Genomic DNA, 23156 nt, shown 5'->3' with positions numbered 1-23156 from the left:
TCAATTATAACAAATGTGACATTTGACAAGATCTATGTAAGGAGCTGAAGAAGAATAAAGAGAGGGATTTCATGCTCTTGAAATAAAATAATTTAAAGAAAATATTATTTCCAGCCTCATTGAACTAACCACTTTAGTTAAGAAAGTTGCTGACTTTGAACATACAGTCAGTACCACACTGATTGTGGAAAAGGATACAATGAAAAAATGAAGTCCCAGTAGCCCACTCTCTTTACTTACTCTGCTCCTGTCGTACTCCTTTCTGGAAGCAGCAAACAGTTGAGCATTTGAGATTGCAATTCCACAGAATGGGAGGTACATCCCCAGCACCTGGGCAAAAATAAACATTGGCATTTAAAGGTTCAATATTTAAAAAGTCTGTTTATCAAAAATCCAAAGACAAAGCAATCAGACTTTAGCATATTAGGTCCTTGCGACATTTATGTCTATTTTGTAAGAGGAAGGACAATTCGAACAACATGGAACAAATTCTAACATCCAGCTATGTACGAGAGACACTACAACAGGTTTTGAAAAAGAGTTCTCTTGAAGTTAGACTTGATTTAATTTAGTTACATGCAATCTAATTACTAGATCCCAAATTAACCTTTTAAACTGTTTGAGATCAACAGAGAAATAATCATCAGGCAAAGACTTGTCAAATAATATCAAAGTCTACTGAGCATAAGCAAAATAAAGCAATGATACACATAACAGTTAATTTAAAAAGAAAACAATAGTACACTCATCAACTAAATCATAACGACCCAATCCCCTGGCTGACAGGAATCTGCTTCCGTTCAGAAGATATCAATTATCTCAACTCTTTGTGCTGAAAGGAATTCACATCTGTCTCCGAAGAACTCTCCACCTTTCTGGGGTCCATGTGGACAGGAATTCTCTCCTCTGTTCCTGGATCCAGTGCTACAGCCACAATCTCTGGGCTGACAGAAATTCTCACTTCCGTCACCAAAGATCAAAACTGGTTTCCCTTCAATTGTTGCACCCAAAAATAGTTCCAGTAGTCCTTTTTTATACCCTAAAAATGCTATAAGCCCATTTTAGCCAAGTTGTTGTAAATGGCTAATTGATCTATATTGTCAATAACTGTAAGGGTTAACTTCATTGATTCCATCTAATTGTGTAAATTGCTTTAAACTTAAAGCAATGGAGCAATGGATGCTTTGAGCATCCATTACTTTAATTGGGGGAGCGGGGTTTGAAAATCCCAGCCTGTGTGTCCTGATAGGGAGTATCCCATAGAGTTCAGATGTCTGTCTTTGCTGGGCACTGTAACAGCACAGGTAATCATTTCATCAAAATATTAGTGTAAAAATACAGGAATATAAATAAATCTTTTGACTGTCGATTTTCAATTATTTAACCTTCAATTACAAGGGTGGCTATTGGAGAATAAGGCTGATGACATGGTTCATGACTCCAGTGCATGCCTCACATACACATGCACAGCGTGTAAATAATGAAAATTATTCTGCCACACAAAATGTGATACAGCAGATTGTTGTACTGAAATGATGCTTCTGCTGCCTGGACCACCCTGAAGGAATCCTGCAGTATTCAGCAGAATGAGCGTCACGATTCTTGGGGATCTGCTGGATGCTGCACACCCAGACATCATGAAGGACAGCCATTACCAGCAGAGAACTTTCAAGCAGCTGAGGAACATGTGGAGGCAGTGGCAGACTTGCACTTTGTGTGGCCCTGAGCTCACAAAGTTTCTGGGTCCCCCCCAGTTATGCCACACCCCTCCCCTCAATGACCAGCACAGAGACCTTGGACTCTATTCAATCTCAGACTGGCAATACTGCTGCAACACACAATGCTACCAGTGAGCTGTATATTTCAGACTTAAGTTATTAATTGTACAGCTTACCTGTAATCAGCTGAGAAATCAATCTGAATAAGTTGGAGATCATGCAGGCTGATGTTTAAAATTCATAATACAACATATTAAACTGGGTGAAGACACGAGGCTTGTGAGATTGGTAAATAGTTTTATCCCAAGGATATTAGCATTGTGGAATAATTTACCATTGGAAACTATTGAAGTAAATCATATAATTGGACTTAAGAGGCATTTTTAGGTCTCAGAGAGGTTAGACAAGTCTAGTGTTCCTCTTGACGACCAGCACTTCACATCGCTGCTGGCTCAGGCTGCCTAGCTATGTCCTGCTCAACTGTCCTCAGTCCTGACCTGGGAATCAAGTCGCTCCGCAGCTCTCCTCAATGACCAGCACCTCACAGCTCACCTTAATGATGACTAGGTCACTCTGCTGCTGGCTCAAACTGCCTGGCTATGGCCTGTCCTTCTCAGCCCTGGATTGAGATCACGAAACCGGCTCCTTTATTCCAAAAACACAGGAAAAGATCTTTGCTTTGGCTGTTGCCTTAGTCACCTCAACAATTTCGGACCAGTATTTCTTGCTCTAAAGGGATCAGACCAGAGTTTGATGCCATTATAGAATCCCTAAAGTGCAGAAGGTGGCTATTCAGTCCATCGAGCCTGCACCAGCTCTCCAACACAGCATCTTACACAAATCCTATCCCTCTACCCCCATACATTTACCCCACTAATCCCCTGAACCTACACATCTTGGAACACTAAGGGACAATTTAGCATGACTAATCCACCTAACTTCCACATGTTTAGAGTGCGGGAGGAAACCTGAGCACCTGGAGGAAACCTACACAGACACAGACAGAACAAGAAAACTCCACAGTCTGTCCCCTGCACCCCCCCCCCCCCCCCCAATCAGGCATCTCATAATGAGGGGAAAGAGGGAGAGTATGAGGTGAATGCTTATGCCATCTGAAGCCTGATATCAGAAGACAGCGTGATGAGGGGGAAGTGGGATGTGTGTGTTGGTGGGCTGACTAGTTATGAGGATCCTGTCATCTTCGATGATTTGGTCACAACAGTGGCACTCTGATGGCCAGCATTCTCACCTCCATCAGGCTTAGGTACACTGTCATTTCCATTTAGCTCCTCATGTCCCAATCTTATGCCAGTCCTGCACGTGAGGAGAAAATGTCTCAATGAGTGAGGTGCAATCTGCTTGAATGCTGTGGCTTTTACAATTGAATATTTTGCAGTTTATGCAAGCTGGAATATGTGAGTATGAGGCTTTCAGCAGTGCAAAGTGTATGAGGATGAGGCATTGCATATGAATGTTTGGTAAGAGTCCTGCTAGAGATTGTTGCTGAATGACTAGGCTGTGGTTAGTTCAATAGTGGTTGAGGTTAGTTGTACAGTTTGTAAGATCTCGGGAGCGATTCTCCTAGAGCTACTCTAGCAGCGCAGCGGGTCGGGACATTTAAGCGTAGGCCGTTTAGCAGGCTTCCCGCTGGGCACCACAGCCTCGTGTCTCCAGCTGTCGGATTTCCGGCACTGTCAGCTCCACACGGAGCTGAATAAATTATGTAAATGACGATTTCCATCTCATTAGCGGCCCCAGGACTGAAATCTCCGGGTCTGCTAGCATTTCCCCACGTCCGCTAGGAGTGTTTCACTCCAGCAGCATTTACAATAACTCCCCAGTAGCGGGGAGCTGGGAGCCCAAACCCACTGGAGTGAAGAGGGGCCAAGGAGAACCCCACACAGGAGGGCAGGGGTAATGGGGGTGCCACCTGGGCATTGCTAGCTTGGCAATGCCAGTCTGGTCAACTGACACTACCCAAGGGGTAAATTGGCAGTGCCCCAGGGGCACCTTGGCACTGTCCACTGGACATCAGGCACTGCCAAGGGGGTGGGGCCAAAAGGGACAGGGCCTCTGAGGTGCTGGGATGGAGGGGGAGATCGGTGGGGATGGGGAAGTCTGTCTGCCATTCTGCACTTGGGAACAGGATCATAGGTAGGGAGAGGGAGGCCAACAATCTAGACACATCTGGAAGGCCAGCATTGCGGTGTCATGGGGCTGGCCAGTGATCATACTATCCAGCAATCAGGAGGCTGGCAGTGCGCGGCTACTGCGCATGCACCAATCTCGGCACTGACAGATCAGCATACGCACAGTGGCCTGCTCAGTACTATTTTCCTCGCCTCTTCAGCGGGAATCTCTCTCCCCCTCACCTCCGCAACTGATTCTTAGCAAGATTTGCCTTAGGCCTCTCTTTGATGCACAGTATGGAAGATTCATTTGAAACTCCCGTTGAAAGAAACAGCAGGATTTACTCCAGTTTTTACACAAATTCGGCACTTAATTTTTTGGGAGAATCCCACCCATGGTATTTGAAGACACATTTACCGACCTTAACCCTTTGTGAGCTCATCAAACTCTCAGGGCTGTTGTCCTTTTATTAACATAGAGCTATTTGTTCCCACTGCCTGATCATGAATCTAAAGGACTCCTGTGGATAGAGGCCATCTCTCCTCCCTTCCACTTGTTCCACCAAGATCTCCAGTGCAGTATCTGAAAGCCTTGGAACAATATTGTGTTATTCCTTGCTCTTTTCTAGAAGAGTCATTTCCTAAATGACTCCCAGCACCTGCTCCTGCCACAATGCATCTCTCCTTTAGGTGGTACAGGCTAGCTTTAAGTGGTCCAAGCTAGCTTTAAGCAATACAGTTAAACCATTCATATGTAGCTACAACACTGGCATTTACCCAGCAAAGAATGTCCTGTACACAAGAAACAGGATAAATCCAACCTAGCTAATTATCACCCCATCATGCCACTCTCAATCATCAGCAATGGGAGGAGTAGCAGAAACCTGCTCATCGACACTCACTTCGGGTTACGTCAAGATCACTCAGCTCCTGACCTCATTACAACCTTGGTTCAAGCATGGATAAAAGAAGTGAATTCCAGAGGTGAGGTGAGAGTGACTGCCCTTGACATCAAAGCACTATTTGACCAACTGTAGCATCAAGGGGCCCTTGCAAAATGCAATCAGATAGAAAACTCATCATTGTTTGGAGTCATACCTGGCACAAAAGAAGATGGTAGTGGTGGTTGGCTCTAGGACATCACAGCAGGAGTTCCTCAGGGTAGAGTCCTATGCCCAACTATCTTCAGCTGCTTCATCAATGAACTTCCTTCCATCATAAGATCAGATGTGGGATGTTTGCTGATGACTGCAAAATGTTCAGTACCATACACGACTCCTCAGATACAAAAGCAGTCCATGCACAAAGGCATCAAGACCTGGACAATATCTGGGCTTGGGCTGACAAATAGCAAGAAACATTCACGGCACAAAAGCACCAGGCAATGACCACCACCAACAAGAGCGGATCTAACCATTTCCCCATGACATTCTATGGCATTACTATTACTGAATCCCCCACTATCAACACACTGGGGATTACCATTGACCAGAAACTGAACTAGCAATATAAATACTGTGATTACCAGAGCAGATCAAAGACTGGGGGTGATCTTGCCTCTTCCTTCCACCAGCCAATGCAGTGGGGGGACGCGGAGGGGGGGTGGATTTTGATTTGATTTGTTATTGTTACATGTATTGGTATAGTGAAAAGTATTGTTTCGTGCATGCTATACAGACAACGCATACCGTTCATAGAGAAGGAAAGGGGAGGGTGTAAATGTATTGTTACATTCATAGCTAGGGTGTAGGGAAAGATCAACTTAATATAAAGTAGGTCAATTCAAAAATCTGTTGGCAGCAGGTACATGATCTCAGACTTTTCTAGCTTTTTCCTGAAGAAGATGGAAAAGAGTACGTACAAGGTGCATGGGATCCTTGATTATGCTGGCTGTTTTTCCAAGGCAGCGGGAAGTTTTTATCCACAATTTGACCCGGTTCGCAACTGACTTCTCCCCTAGCTCTATCTTTCCAGGCCTGGATATCCAGCAAGATCAACGTCACTGCAGCAGCTCACCAAGGTTCCTTAGGCAGCATCTCCCAAACCCTTAACCACTACCGCCTAGAAGGATAAGAGAAGCAGCTACCTGGGAACATCACCACCTGGAGCTTCTCCTCCAAGCCACTCATCATCCTGACTTGGAAATATATCAACGTTCCTTCACTGTTGCTTTGTCAAAATCCTGGAATCCCCTCTCTAATTGCACAGTCGGTGTACCAACACCTCAGGGGCTGCAACGGTTCAAACGAAGGCAGCTCACCACCACCTTCTGAAGGGCAGCTAGGGATGAGCAATAAATGCCAGCCCAGCCAGCGATGCCCACATCCCATAAATGAATTTTTAAAAATACAGACTAACTTTAAGTGATGCAGGCTTATTTTAAGTGGTGCTCAGAAATTAAGATTTTGAACTGCCCATCGACACATGCAGCCAGTAAACAGCATAGTTATTGCTACCTGTCCACAGATATCAAAGTTGGCAAGCTATCTGTATTTCTGATGTGGGTAAATTCTGCTTAGAAAATAGCATTTGCAACATGAGAAAAAAACTTCTTCCAGCAGTTCTTTCGCTTGCTGAATATTAAATAGGCAACAGGAACTGGATATCTTGTTGTAGCAACTGCTTATATTTATTTATTTGTCACAAGTAGGCTTACATTAACACACAATGAAAATTCCCTAGTCACCACACTCCAGTGCCTGTTCAGGTCACCTAACCCGCACATTTTTGGACTGTAGGAGGAAACCCGCACACGCATGGGGAGAACGTGCAAACTCCGCACAAACAGTGACCCAGGCCAGGATTTGAACCCGGGTCCCTAGCACTGAGGCAGCAGTGTTAACCACTGTTATGCAAATATTTCAGACCAACATTACTTATGAAATAATCCTGGAAATAACATAGTCCATTGCAGCATTAACATGTAATACCACAGCACATGAGAAACTGATGTATAGTTCCCATACCACTGCTATCATGATCTCATCCATCCCTCCAAGATTAGTGCTGAATAGATGATAGGAGAATGAAAAATCAAATACATTCTGAAGTAGAACAAGTCACTTTTCTTTTTGCTCCCCTCTTGTGTCATTGGTGATTTGTTTGGGAGGTGGGGGGAGAGGAGAACACTGTGAAAGAGAGAAAAAAGATGGACTTCCACCATCCAAAACAGAAAAGTTATCATTGTGACAGTGAAAGTGTAACTGCTAATATTTCCATACCATAGTACTTTCTGTGAAAGCATTTAATCTTCCTTTGATATCAGCACCAGCAAACCTGCAGGTAAACACACATATTTGCATGCCTCTAAGAGCAACTTGCCAATATCACATGATTAATGTGCATCATTTTGAGGAATTGTGAGAAGATGTTTTGGAGTTCTAAATGAACAGAGTTGTTCCTTATCATTCTTCATTATCAAATCTACTGACACTTAGATTGTTTTCACGAAGATCAATTATAGTTATATCGTTTAATTCATCTTCTAATAGAGCTTCCTGGAACTGCTTCATGTTTCTGTTCCTGATATTTGATGCACGTAATATAAAGTGTGTTCTCTTTAGTAAGAATTGCAATTATTCAATGTCTTTACATGTTACTATTCAGCTTATAATGGTGCAGATACTGAGTTATAAGTCACATTGAAGTTTGGCTCATGTAAACTTCTTCCAATTCCTATTGCCTATTTAATATTCAGCAAGCGAAAGAACTGCTGGAAGAAGTCATGAGCTTACTTCAACAAAATAATCTACCTGAATCTTCTTTTCGACTGAATGTTTGTTGACAATATTAGTGACATGTTACAACTGTTATTTTATAATAAAATAATCAGCATGTTACAAAATTACAAAACATTGTCCTTTCAGGAAATAATTTGTTTCATGCTCCAATATTTCCAATGCAGTAAACAACTTGATCATATTAAAATAATTTTTTCAAATTTCATGAGAACAATGTCAAATTTTGTTTACAGTAGGGAAATCATAATTCGACAACAATGATAACAATGATTTACAGATTGTAATACCTTGAGGTTGTGCAAACTGGCCAGATTGCTGAAAATGTTTTGAAAGCTACAGTAAAATCCTACCATTCATGGGAGTTACACTCCCACAAAACCTTGCTAAGGGAGAAATCGCAAAAGACAAACATGCTTTACTATATGAATCAATTAGATGGGTTCTAGCCATCCTAAAATTTTGCATGTAGAAAGGATCAAAGGCAATAAAAATATGCTCTTAATCACTTTAAAGAGAAAATTACTGGAGAAATTGTTTAATATAACAATAAAACAGGAACAAATGTAAAGTTTGTCACACTTTCATCTTCATTTAGGCAGTTCCACTAACTTTCCCCCCCTCGGTACAATTCTAAAGTTGGCTTCTATCGTATTTTTTATTTTTAAAACTGCAGATAAGTGAACATTTGGGCCAGCAATGGGCGATCTTTTGTGCAGGTACATGAATTCACAAAAGGGGGAATTGGCGAAAGGTGGAATTTTACAGCATTTAAAAATAGTTTTATCTTAAATGGATTCATGGTTTTGTTAAAGCAATTGACAACAAAATGTCATGCGAATGTTGAAAATGCTCATTTCGGGGGGTGGGTAGCTTTAAATCAAGGAACATTTGAATGGCTCACTGCAATTTGCTGCCCTATTCCCATCACGACAGGGCTGTAAAATTCAGCCCCCATGGGTGTTCTAGTTGAGTTTTGCATATTGCCTACAGCACAATCCTAAAATCAAGCTGAGAAAATCAAAAGCAAATGTCTATCTAAAAGAGGTAGTACTTTATCTGAAAGCAGAATAAAATAGGGCAATTGAGTTGATGGTTTCACAAGCTTAATGATTTGTTGTCGAATTACAATTTCCCCAGTATAAATAAAAATTGGCATTGTTGCCTCCTGAAATTTGAACAAATTAGAACACAATTATGCTGTTTACTCTAATGAAAGTTTTGGGGCATGAAACTAATTACTTTCTAAAAGGATGATATTTAGTAACTTTGTAATGTGATCATTTTATTATAAAACAGACCATTTTTGAAAGCATTAAATCAATCAAGCAAATAATTGTTAAATGTAAAATTTGCAAGATTAATATATTTTATGCATAATTTTTCATGAACTGTGGCCCCCTTTGCATAAGTGCCCCATCATTGTGCATAACCCCTGTCATAGCCCCATCTTCACTCAGTTCCCATCCCTTTGGCAGTTCTCCAGCACACTATGGTGCAAAACCAGGCGCTACAAGGGTGCCAGGTGGCACTACCCAGCCATGCTCCTGACCATCTGGTGGCATTAATGGAATGGTCATAGAACATAGAACATTACAGCACAGTACAGGCCCTTTGGCTGTCAATGTTCCGCCGACCAGTGGAACGAATCTAATGACCCTCTAACCTAAACTATTCCAATATTATCCATATGCCTATCCAATGACCATTTGAACGCCCTTAAAGTTGGCGCGTCCACAACTGCTGCAGGCAGGGCATTGCACGCCCTTACTACCCTCTGAGTAAAGAACCAATCATGGTGCCTGGTTCCCGCTACGCAGAACAGTAGTGCTTCTTGCTACCGTGATGTCTCGTCAGCGAGGGGGGTGGAAGCAGCCATTTTGGACTGAATAATTACATTTATATGTAGTCAATTCTAATAGGCTTTGCGCCCTTTCTGGGATTATCTTTCTGGTTTACCACTCTAATCGACAGGTGTAGTAAGCTGGTAAGACCGTGCCCTACATGTGCAAAAGAGACCAGTAAAGGGAATGGTATATACTATATTGAGAGAGATTTGGCTTGAAACAAAACACTGCAACAACAATCTATATTTATAATCTTTAACATAGTGAAACGTCCCAAACGCACTTCACAGCTGCATTATCATCCAAAATTTGATGCATTCAAACGTATATACAAATTCAGAGCCATTCGGCCGCTCAAGCCACCATTTGATAAGATCATGGCTGATCTGACTGTGGCCTCAAAATCCCTTTGTACCCTTTGACTCCCTTGTCATTCACAAATCTATCTAACTCAGCCTTAAAAATATTCAGTGACTTTGCCTCCAGCACCCTCCAAGAAAGAGAATTCCTCTGACCAAACCCACTGAGAAAAAAAAAATTCTCAGTCTTCATCTTGAATGGGAGACCCCTTATTCTTGTCTCTCCCACAAGGAGAAACATTCTCTCAGTATCCACCCTGTCAATTCCTGAGGATCTAACATGTTTTAATAAGATCACCCCTTAATTCTCTAAACTCTAATAGATATAGGCCCAACATTCCAACCATTCCTCATAAGACAACACATTCTTCCCCAGGAATCAGTCAAGGAAAATGTCCCTGAACTTCTTCTAATACTTTTATATAGTCACCCGAATTCATCACCTTGATAACAAAACAAAAATCTGATCTGTGAGCTTTCACTGAGGCATCAGAACAGCTTATGCAACTCTACCATGCACTTCAGATAAGGAATAAGAGGGCAGGACAGGCAACACCAGCAGCACTGGGAGCAACACCACCACCAACACCCACATCGGCAGCAGCACCACTCACACCGGGAGCAGCACCATCACCACCAACACTGGCAGCAGCATCACCACCAACACTGGCAGCAGCATCACCACCAACACTGGGAGCGGCACCATCACCAACCCCGGGAGCAGCATCACCACCAACCCCGGGAGCAGCATCACCACCAACCCCGGGAGCAGCATCACCACCAACCCCAGGAGCAGCATCACCACCAACCCCAGCAGCAGCAGCACCATCAACACTGGCAGCAGCATCACCAATACCGGAAGCGGCACCACCAACACTGGGAGCAGCACCACCAACACCGGCAGCAGAATCACCACCCACACTGGGAGCAACATCACCACCAACACCAGGAACAGCATCACCACCAACCCTGGGAGCAGCATCACCAACACCGGAAGTGGAATCACCAACACCGGGAGCAGCACCATCAACACCAGCAGCAGCACTATCAATAGCGGGAGCAGCACTACCAACACCGGGAGCAGCACCATCAACACCGGGAGCAGCATCGTCACCAACACCGGGAACAGCATCGCCACCACCACCGGGAACAGCATTATCAATACCGGCAGCACCAAGAGCAGAAACGAAGAAAGCGAGACTCCCAACACAAGGTTTAAATGTGGAGGATTAATTTTCTTGAAATGTGTGAGCACCTGTGCATCAGAAAGTCCAGGCTTTCATGGCAAGTCATTGTTGACACCTGTAGTTTCCTGGAACAAACCGCTTTTTAAAAGGACCATGTGGGCATGCATTGACAGCGACCATCATGAAAGGCTGCCTCTGCCACTGCAAATCACATTGCCGGATGGTAAATCCCATCCACAGAACTGTAAGTGTGACAAATGGAGAAAAGGACAACATTTGAGATGAATGACTACAAGACGCGAGTGTGAAATAGTACGCAGACGAGAGTGAATCTTGGATGTTCAGATTGGGGTGTGAGGAGATGTCTGGAGAAAGACAGGAATAAGTGGAGCTGCAAGGTGTGCTGCTCAGAGGAACGCTATGCAGGAGAATGCTGTGGAATCACTGTAGAACTTGGCACTAAAGGTCTTATGCTACTCACCTAACCTGCCTTCCGGAGTATTATTAAAATGGCTGGAAATGTCATTTTCTGAATTGTACTTTGCCTGCATTTTTGTAACCAAATCTTCAGAGCATAATCATAAAACAACAGAAGATATAATTTTAAGCAGCCCTCCGGTATCTTAATCACAAATATATAAGGTTTCTCTTGTAATTGGTGCTGTGACAGACGTTTTCGGTGTTAAATGTACAAGTTGTTATCTCATGCCTAGTAAATGTTACCCTGAGGTTCTGCATTCTAACCGCAGCATTTCCATAAATCACTCAAACTGCTTTCTGAAATTCCTTCCAGTCACTCTTTTCGCAAAACCGTTTCCTAAGTGCAAAATAAGGGCTGAAACAAAAATATGTATTTTACAATAACATGACTATATTTTCATTGAATTCTCTTTAAAAGGCTCGTCTGTAAGTTTCTCTGAAGGTTTCAAGCTCTCCTGAAAGTCAGGGTATGGATTTTATATTTTTGTGAATGTTAGTGGGCTGGGGCCAAAATTGCAGCGCCTTTGGTGAAATTCCATTACTTGCCTTGGAAAATAGGCCAAAGTACAGACTGACTGTCCTGACACATTGCAATGGAAAGTCTCCATAGAGATTACACAGTGCACCCTTCCTCTGATCCTGAGGTTCTGGGTGAGGACATCCTTGAATTTATACTGGGATATTTACCTTTGTTACACTGTTTATTTCATCACTGCTGTTCTTACATTGTAGCTTTTTCAATAATTTTATTTTCTGTTTGCTCCAAAAGATTACATTTAGAGACTTCTAGTCAGAGTATTTCCAGGACAGGGGACCAAGGGAATAACGTTAAGCTTATGTTCCAGTAACAATATGCATGATACCATTTAGCTGGGTGTCAACTGTGTCTGTGTGATGATCTTGGCCTAACAACACGCAATATTCTGCTACTGAGTATGAGAGCATGAGTGCTGAAGTTTGGAGAATGGTGGTAGCAGCACCTCACATTGAGCTGGCTGTTTTGGAAATCAAGTTATTTCTAGACTTGACCTCGGCTGCAGTGGCTTTTAGTCCTATCTAGAATCCCTTCAGAGTATGTTGGAGTTGGATAGTGCTTTAAATTGTAGCCATTCATTTGAATGTTGTGCTCTTTATTGGCTTTACATTGTGCAGATGGAATAAGCTGGATACTGTTTTTGCACGGCTTGGCTTGAATTGCCCTGAGTTGCAGTATTACATAGAACATAGAACATTACAGCACAAACAGGCCCTTAGGCCCACAAGTTGTGCCGATCATATCCATACCTACCAGGCCATAGAACTGTCTGTAACTCCCAATCCCATTAAATTCGATGTACTCATCCAGGAGTCTTTTAAAAGGCCCCAGCGAGTTCGCCTCTACCACCACCGATGGCAGCCGATTCCACTCACTCACCACCCTCTGAGTGAAAAACTTACCCTTAATGTCTCCTCTATACTTGCTCCCCAGCACCTTAAACCCGTGTCCTCTCATAGCAACCATTTCAGCCCTGGAAAATAGCCTCCGAGAATCCACCCTATCTATTCCTCTCAACATTTTATAAACCTCTATCAGGTCGCCTCTCAACTTTCATCTCTCCAGGGTGAAGAGACCTAGCTCCCTCAACCTATCCTCATAAGGCATGCCTCCCAATCCAGGCAACATCCTTGTAAATCTCCTCTGCGCCTTCTCAATAGCTGCCACATCCTAAATTGTTCAGGTTTTGACAAGTTCTCTTTTAGAGTCGGGTCCAAGTTGTCAAAGTTGAGGGCTTGAATTGAGAGACAGATGTTGTTGGTACATGTGAATTTCCGGGAGGTAGTTTTTGGAAGATCACAGGGTTGGAGCCAGTACTGAGCCTTGCGGGAGTCCATTGGTTTGTCTTTTCCATGTACTTTTTGCCAATCCAGGGTGAACTCTGAACTTCCAATTGTTCTGATGCTTTTAGTCGCCCAGGAGGGAAGGCCCATGACAACTTCAAGAGGAGACCAGTGTGCCAAATGGTGTCATAGACAGCTATGGGTAAAGTAGCAAACGACCTATCTTCAAGTTTTTCTGAAAACTATTTTCAATGTAAGTGGCGAGGGCCAGAAGTTGTTCCCCTGTGCTGCGGTCCTTGCAGAAACTAGCTTGGTCAACACTAAGGACTTCTACAATTGGGAATATGTGCTGAAGGATAAGATGGTCAAGGATTTTCTGTGGGGGTTACTATTGACCATAAACTGACTGGACTAGCCACATAAATAGTGTGGCTACAAGAACAAATCAGAGGCTAAAAATGCTGCAGTGAGTAACTCACCTCCTGACTGCCCAAAACCTGTCCACCACTCAGAATGCACAAATCATGAGCATGATGGAATACTCTCTACTTTCCTGGATAACTGCTGTTCTAATAACACTCAAGAAGCTTGACATCATCCAGAATAAAACAATTTACTTGATCTCACCTATCACCTTAAATATCCAAGCCCTCTGCCACTGATGCACAGTGGCAACAGTGTGTACCATCTACAAGGTGCACTGCAGAAACGCACCAAGGCTCCTTCAACAGTACCTTCCAAACTCGAGACTACTACCAACTTGAAGTACAAGGACAACAGATGCGTGGGAATACCACCATTTACAAGTTCCCCTCGAAGCCACACACCATCCTGACTTGGAAACATATCTCATTCTTTCCCTGTCACTGGCTACCTACATCAAATGGACTAATGCAGTTCAAGAAGGTGGTTCACCACCACCACTTTCTCAAAGGCAATTAGGGATAGGTTATAAATGTTGGCCGAGTGCACATCTTATTAAATAACTAATACAAATGGCACCTCATTGTTGTGAGACTTCTTACTGTGTTTACCCCAGTCCAACGTCAGCATCTCTACATCATGACCAGGTTTTGTGGCCAGTGCATAGTACATATAAAAGGCATTCCTTCACTTTGAATGAAAACCACATCAACTCTCCTTCAATGTTTCACCTCAGTGCAGAGAACTTATTCATCACTCACTCCTACAGACTACAGGAAAATGCATTTACTCAAGCGGCCACCCGTAAGCACACTATATTTGGTTTGAAGGATCTCCCTTAAACCTAAATGTCACCATTTTCCTCTCTTGATTTTTTTGACAGCTCATTGAGGCTTATTTGAAAGGTGACAGAACCCTTAGGAACATTAACATACAGAGGCATTTGGGTGTGCAGGTCCACAGTTCCCTAAAATGGGTAACAAAGGTGGCCAAGATGATTTAAGAAGACATATTGTAAGACTGCCTTCATCAGCCGGGGCATTGAGTACGAGAGTTGGGAAATTATGTTGCAGCTATATAAAACATTGGTTACACTGCATTTAGAATATTACGTCAGTTCTGGTCACCGTACTACCAGAATGACGTGGAAGGTTTGGAGAGAGTGCAAAGAAAGTTCACCAGGATGTTACCTAACCTTGAGGGTGTTGACTATGCGGAGAGGTTGAATAAACTAGGATTGTTTTCACTGGAAAGACAGAGGCTGAGGAGAGACCTGATAGAGATCTATAAAATTATGGCATAGACAGGGTGGATAGTCAGAGGCATTTTCCTAGTGTGGAAGTGTCAATTGCAAGGGGACACAGGTTCAGGTGAGGGGGGGGGGGGGGGGGGCAATGTTTAAAGGAGATGTGCGGAGAGTTTTTCATAGAGAGTGGTGTGTGTCTACAATGTGCTGCCAGAGGAGGTGATGGAAGCAGGCGCATTAGCAACATTTAAGAAGCATCTGGATGGGTACATGAATAGGGAAGGAATAGAGGGACATGGACCGAGGAATGACAGAAAGTTTTGTTTTGGTTTAAAGAACAAAGAACAACCCAGCACGGGAAACAGGCCCTTCAGCCCAACAAGCCCGCGCCGCCGCATCACCCTACACCTATTCTACCCTGCGTGTCTACGAATAGAACCCCTGACTTAGCCAGATTCAGGGGAGAATAGTGTCAATTTGGTAAAACCAATCAGCCTAAGAGCACATCTTTGGGGTGTGGGAGGAAACCGGAGCGCCCGGAGGAAACCCACGCATCCACAGGGAGAATGCACAAACTCCCACAGACACAGGCCCAAATCCATGTATCTGCACAGCTAGTAGTGCTAGTCACCGAGCTGTTTAGTTAGTGCATGATGATTAGCATAGTTTTGGAGGGCTGAAGAGCCTGTTCCTGGGCTGCATTTTTCTTTGTTCTCTTCAAATGGGGCAGTTTCCAAATGCTGCTTGCCATATTGGGAAATTCCTGTAAAATTATGCTTGAACCTTCATGAAATAATGAATACTAAATTAACAGCAGCTTTAAAACTGCTTCCCCACTTATGGAAAATTATTTAAATAATTGCCCGCAAAATGGAATCCATTCTGTTAGCACATCAGTGAGTGTGATTGTTGCAATTGGGAAATTGGTTCTTTCGTACTCCTGAGGGTCTCACAGAAACTAACTGGAAAAATACTTTGAACATTATATATAAAGCTTGCGCGTTTTGAGTATCTTGTGAAACCATGATCAAGCAGGTGGTTCACCCAGGACGAGGCTAGCCCATTGCACTTTGGGTGCGCTGAAGCCTGCGATGTCCCCAAATGTGGGATATTCGACTGCAAACTTTGAGTAAGTGAACGTGGATAAAATTGTATTCTATAAACATTTTTATAATATACTTGCATCTAAAATCAACATAAACAATCAGTTTAAAATCAGGAATGGTACACTGAAGGATAGGTTCAGGGTAAAAAAATGCCCAAGTCTATTTATTTTACATTGAGCCAGGTAGTGTCGATTATATAACACTGTCAACAAATGCCTGTTATCAAATGGTTTTCAAAAACAACTTATCTGTCACCACTGACTGTTTAATGTTGCAATTTGATCATCTTTGACAATTAGCATTGAGATATGAGACATATTAATATTCAATGAGCAAATGTTATAGTAAAGAACTGGCAGTGCTCTTGAGCAATGAATTGTTAATATTGATATAGTTACAATAGTTTGGAGCACTGCTGACAGTCATCTGCTCTCGTAGGTACAATAGGGGTGCATCAAAACCCCTGTCAGTCTGACCACACATCAATAGTAATGATGTGATTCATTATTAATGTGATGTGACCCTGTTCCATTTGTTAGCACTTTTTTATTCACTGGAAGGTGAATGTATGAAAACAAAAGCTTTATCAAGACTCTCGATGAACAGTTGCTGACTTTTAGTCAGTCAACAACAAACAATTACTCCTACAGTTAATAATAAAGTCATGACATCCTTTTTATTTAGTCTATTGTCCCAAGATTTGCCCTTTGTTTTGTAAAACTTCTCTTTTAAGGAAATAGAATTAATAACTCCTCAGTGCTGTAACCTGTAAGGCTATGGACCAGGTGCTGGAAAATTAGATTAAAATAAGAGGCTAGTTTCATTTTTCTCTTTTTGGCCAGTGCAGACACAATGGACTGAATGGCCTCTTTCTGCACTGTAACTTTTCTACAGTTCAGAGAGGTCATTCATTGAGAGATAATAGCATGACCTGATCCATGAAAACTGTTCTCTGTTGAGGCATACAGACATCAATGGAAGCAGCAAGCCAGGCAGTTTGGTTGATGCATATTTCACACATCACAAGTCAAAAGAGCAGGTGATGGAGACTGGGGCAGCAGTGGCAAGTCCCCAGAGGATACAGGACTTTCCAAGCTCTACTCAGCTGGATGCAGATGTTGAGCCTCAGAGACCATTGAAGAAGAAAATAATTCTGGAGCAGCGGCAGAAAATATGAGAGTTTTGGTGGCCTTTCGAGTCACGTTGTGCATGGCTGGAGAGAGATTGGAGGAAGCCATCTTTAATATGGGTGCCATGGTGTTTCAAGCTTTTGAGCAGATGTGCATCTTGATGGAAAGACTGATCACCAACTTGCAGTATCAGACGTAGCAGGTCACAAAGTTCATATTGGATCTGACCAGTAGCCTGCTTTACTGTCAGTTTAGAATGGATGGAGAAATCATTGCTTAGACGTGCAGGAAACAAAATAATTCTTCTATTCTATTACAATGTGTTCAGCTGCTTTAAAAATAAAAATTAGCTTCAGAACGCAGTTCTGTATTCTCTTGTTCTTTACAATCATGCTTATTGCATAAGTCACATTAAAAATTTAATATCATATGCAATGCCAGATTCCTAAAATATATAGCCTGGTTATACAATTGATGGATTGAAACTTGAATTTTTCACACATGCAGAATGAGGGGCTGGAGGTCTCCTTGGACCCCTATTGTTTATGTTGGTGTTAAGTTTGCCAGATTCAAATAAGACTGGGAGGCTGATTGTACAGTGATGCTGGCAAAATGGTTGCAGCATCGGTCGCATTTTCAGGTCTAATGTTCATAGAAGAAACTCCAGGTCAGTCAGTTTGAGGATTGGGAAAGAAAAGGCTGGTGGATTACCCAATGAAACAAACAATACAAGGAGCAGAGAACATAGATGGCAGCCAAGGGTCAAGATGGAGCAAGATGCCCACTGTGACTGCAGCAATTGAATCTGCAGCTTCAATTTACTGAAGGAGTGAATCTTGAGAAGCAATGTTGATTTCAGCCATTTTAAACAACTTTTAAATTGCCGCTTTAAGAACTCCCTGTGAACTTAGAATTGAAATAGAGATACTTCTGTAGTGGGACCAGAGACATAATAGAAGATATTCTTGTCTTTAAGACAGGATACAGCTCTGAAAATTCTGGTAGGTCTCAACATGTTTAGTTTATTATCATTTAGCAGTTTGAGGCTTTGTACAGATCCCTTTCTGTATTAAGTCAGGGTTAAATGGACCCCAATTTTCAACATCTTTTCCCCATCCTGACTACTGCCACTATAGAATCATTTGCATGTTGGTCTGGATGTGCACTGTACATGATAGCCATAAGTCCATTGTACCAGCAAAATGCCACTATTACTGTATACTTTTACCCAACAAACACTAATTTCTAATTATAGTTCATTGCAAACCTTATTGGAAATAAGATGTTTCTCATATTCATTCACAAATTAAACTTTCTTGAGCATTACTAGTTTATCTTCTATTTAAATTCCTTCTTAATGAACAATATGCTGCAAGAAAAAGCATACAGTTAAATATTGAAAAGGACATTTGATTCCAAATGGAATTACAATTATGTGGAAGGTTTGATTTACACTTAACATTTAGGAATATTATACTTGAGTACCACTATATATAGCTGCCAGACCAGAACATTGATAAAGTAGTTATACAGTTTTTAAAAATTCATTCAGGGATATGGACTTTGTTGGCTAGGGCAACATTTGTTGCCCATTTCTAATCACCTTGCGACAGTGGTGCTAAGTTGTCTTGTTGAACCACTGCAGCCCCTGAGGTGTAAGTACACCCAAAGTGCTGTTCGGAAGGGAGTTCCAGTACTTTGACCCAGTGACAGTGAAGGAATATAATTCCAAGTCAGGATGGTGACTTGAAGGAGGCCTTGCAGGTGGTGGTGTTCCTATGTGTCCTTATTTTTCTAGATGTTAGTGGTTGCGTGTTCAGCAGCTGTTGGAGGAGCTTTGATGAGTTACTGTAGTGTATCTTGCAAATGGTACTGCTGCCACTGTGCATTGATGATGGAGGGCGTAAATGTTTGTGGAGCGGATGCAAATCAACAGGACTGCTTTGTTATGAATGGTGTCAAGCTTTGAATGTTGTTGAAACTGCATTTGTTTATCAAGTATTTATTGATATTTGGCATCTCGATGTTCTACCTTTATAGCAGCAATAATAACTTGCATTTATATGGCACCCAGAGGCAGATTTACAATTAGTGTGGCCCTATGCTCACCTTCATTTCTGTGCCCCCCACTCAATCTTCTCTCCCTCCCCAACCCTCATCACATTAGAACACAAAGGTAAAAGCTATAAAAATACACATTGGCTATGGCTCTGCCACAGTTAATCTCTAATTTGTATTTTTGTAAGCTTATTTTTGATCTTGATCTGTTGCATAGCCTTTCACAGTGGAACATTAAATATCACTCAGCTGTACAAGCAATTTAGCTACACTGACTGAAGGATCCCAAGGGTGAAAAATAAGTTTCAACTTCTCAAAATGCCACACAAACTAGATTTAGTGCCAACCACTTATCCATTAAGTAGTCTTTCCTTGGTGCCCTGGAATCAGTTACACATCATCGGCAGGGCACATAAACCATGCTGGTAATAAAACATACACAATCACAGTTTCTGAACAGAGTAACCTACCTGATAGTATGACAAAAGGACAATAATTTATATTTAGATATCACCTTTAACATATGAAATTATCCCAAGGAGCCCCAATGAAACATAATAAACAAAAGGCTACTGAGACGTGAGGAAATATGACATCAGATAGAGAAATATTGGTTAATGAAATATGATTTAGAGAATGTTTTAAAGAAAAGTGAGGCAGAGAGATCCAGAGAGAATTCAAGAGCCCAGGAAGCTGGAGGCATGACGTGTATTGGTGGATGGGGCGAAATTGGGGATATTCAGAATGAGGGAAATGGCATCCGAACAAACAGGATTTCTGCATACACGGGTTTTTGTGTACCTTAAACGAGAGTGTGCATTAACTGGGACCACTCACATTAAGCACTACCTTGTAAAGCAACTGGCACTGATTCAAAGATAAGGATCACGATTTGCCTTCGAGAGCTATGTTAGAATACTCAGGGTTACACCCGTGTTGCCGGCTCCAACACTGCAGCGACAAAAGCAGCCCAACATGAATTGTATTTTGATGTATGTTAAACAAGCAGTCCGCTCGCTGCAGCGGGTAAAACCACCAGCCACTTTGTGTCTCTCCACACACAAACATTTCTGAGAAAACTCATAGCAAAGGAGGCTGGAATAACTTGTCTCTGGAAATAAGTAAACGAACCACCAAACCCAAGAATCTGATGCGACGTTGTCTACCTGAAACCTCCACTCTCTTTCTCATTAATTGTGCGCCTGTTGCTGTTCTATGGCGGGAGCGATGCACCTCCCCCCACCCCCCCCCCCGTTCTCGCGCCTAAGTGTGCGCGAGCCACCAACTGTCACCTTCATCTTCCCGCTCTTTGGTCAGGATCTTACGTCTGGACACGGGGTGTTTTACTGTAACTCTACCTCAGGTACCACTCATAACAAGGTAAAACATCACTAGATGCTTCTTTACAGGCCTATAATCAAATCAATATAAATCAACATAGCATTGGTATGAATCTGTCTAGTCCTCAATTATTTAGAGATGTAAAGTGACCAGGATAGGATGAAAATGATGTACACTGAGTGATTATGTTACATTATCAGCATTGTGTGTTGAATTAAACAGTCAAGAGCTGAGCGCCCATTTGACAAATTACTGTAAATCAAACAGCAGGTGATTATTTTACCCCGTTATATTTGTGATTAATGTGTAAAATTTTGCGGTGCAATCTTATAAAAATTAAACGTAACTTTATTAAACAATCTTATAAAAATTAAACCAATGCCTAAAAATAGCAATAAGAAGTCTGACAACACCAGGTTAAAGTCCAACAGGTCTATTTAGAAGCACGAGCTTTCAGAGAGCTGCTGCTTTACCAGATGAGCGAAGGAGCAGTGCTCCAAAAGTTGGTGATTACAAATAAACCTGTTGGACTTTAACCTGGTGTTGTGAGACTTTTTACTGTGTCCATCTCAGTCCAATACTGGCATCTCCACATCATAAAAATAGCAAGGTGATTGTCAATGATTTGTTTGCCATCAAGAACCGTAATTTTAATATACTCTTCACTTGCTGAATACAGTGTAATACTCCAAGGCAACTCAGTTAGCCTGCTGCAGATGTAGATAGATGATCTATGTTCTCAACATAATCATATTATTATAAAATAAAAAAGTTCAACTGAAGCAAATTTCTCCTAAAATAGAACACAGAACAGGACAAAATGTAATACACTAATAGATGCGTTGTTCCTACTTATGTGCAAATATATAACCCCTTACGAAATGTTACAGGATGGTTTTCAGTGGAACAAAATGTCGTTCATTATTTAGGAAGGTCATTGAATCCTTAAAACAATGGGGCTGATTTTCACCCCTGGAGTGCCTCAATGTGTAGCACTGGGGAAATACACATTGCAAATGTGGGCATAAATCAGTTACAGAATCTGTGTCTACGGTACAAATTCCAAGTACAAAAATAATGGGATTGAATATAAAAGTAGGGAGGTCTTGCTGCAGCTGTATAGGGCATTGGTGAGGCCGCAGCTGGAGTACTGTGTGCAGTTTTGGGCGCCGCACCTGCGCAAGGATATTTTGGCCTTGGAGGGAGTGCAGAGGAGGTTTACTAAGCTGATACCGGAGTTGAGGGGATTGAGCTATGAGGAGAGGCTGAATAAACTAGGCTTGTACTCATTACAGTTTAGAAGAATGAGGGGAGATCTCATTGAGACGTATAAGATGATGAATGGGATGGATAGGATAGAGGTGGAGAGACTCTTCCCGCTCAAAAAAGACAGTAGGACTAGGGGGCACAGCCTCAAGATAAAGGGGAGGCGGTTTAGAACGGAGTTGAGGAGGAACTTCTTCACTCAAAGGGTGGTGAATCTCTGGAATTCTCTGCCCGTTGAAGTGGTGGAGGCTGCCTCGCTAAATATTTTTAAGAAGCGGGTTGATGGGTTTTTGATAAGAGAGGGGATTAAGGGTTATGGGGAGAGGGCGGGAAAGTGGAACTGAGCCACAACAGATCAGCCATGATCTTATTGAATGGCGGGGCAGGCTCGAAGGGCTAGATGGCCTACTCCTGCTCCTATTTCTTATGTTCTTATGAAATCTCCTGCCCATGACTCAAATTAAATAATTGTTTTTCACAACTCTAGATTCACAGGAGCTTTTTTGCATAGAGTTGCAAGTCTGATGTAGTGACTTTTTTTGGACTCTCAGAAAATGACAATTTTCAAGTTCTTGTTTTTTTATTCTTGACAGGCCTGACTGGAAGCAACCACTGTAAACCAAGTCAATTGTCTAAGTGGGAAGAGTACATGTACTTGGCATCCATTACCTCTTCACAGCAAATTCAACACAAAAGGAAGAAAGATTTAAAACTAAGTATCTACACGCCAAATCACAAGACCACAGATAAGAAATAAACCTAGTCACACAACATATAGGTAGGACCTTTGAAATCTCCCTAGACTGCAGGAAAGAAATTCCAAGAAACCAAAATGTTTTAATTATGAAATGTATCAGAAACCAATGTGGGTAATATCACACAAACACCAAAGTTTTATGGTAAACACCATTTCCCCAATTGCTCCAACACTTGCGATTTCAAAGCTCTCCTATCTGTTCCTAAGTGCACCATTTTGTTACCTTAACTGCTTCCTTTTAGTGCAGGTTTTTGGGCTAATCATCATTGTGTACTGTCAAGTTTTCACTCTACACTGTACATTGCAAGTTATCTTGGGCAAAATTTGACCGCTCCTCCTGGCGATGGGATTTTCTGGTCCCGCATGAAAAAGTCTCACCACGTTTTTTGATCCCACCCTGTAAAATTCCACCCCTTGGATTTTTTTTCAGGTCTACATTACAGCACTATCTTCAACTCAGATTATTTGTACTCTTCACATTTATATTTCATCAATAAGTCACAGCACTATTAGCTGTTTCTAAATCTTGATGAGCTGCTAAATCCTGTTGAGTA

The 23156-nt window shown here is 42.1% G+C and overlaps 1 protein-coding gene across 2 annotated transcripts in view; it reads right to left on the bottom strand.

The window, feature by feature from the left end:
• Positions 1-23156, bottom strand: part of pde11a (phosphodiesterase 11a) — a 355582-nt gene that overhangs the window by 212874 nt on the left and 119552 nt on the right. For both annotated transcript variants that reach the window (XM_080198223.1, XM_080198224.1), the window contains one exon: positions 241-330. In XM_080198223.1, the coding sequence (XP_080054349.1) occupies positions 241-330 (90 nt within the window). The remainder of the gene's footprint in view (positions 1-240; positions 331-23156) is intronic.

The sequence above is a fragment of the Carcharhinus amblyrhynchos genome, chromosome 11 (genome assembly GCF_965287045.1).
Source record: "Carcharhinus amblyrhynchos chromosome 11, sCarAmb.v2.hapA, whole genome shotgun sequence".
Lineage (NCBI taxonomy): Eukaryota > Metazoa > Chordata > Chondrichthyes > Carcharhiniformes > Carcharhinidae > Carcharhinus > Carcharhinus amblyrhynchos.
The sequence above is the reverse complement of the archived record's forward strand: the minus strand, read 5'-3'. Positions and strand labels throughout refer to the sequence as shown.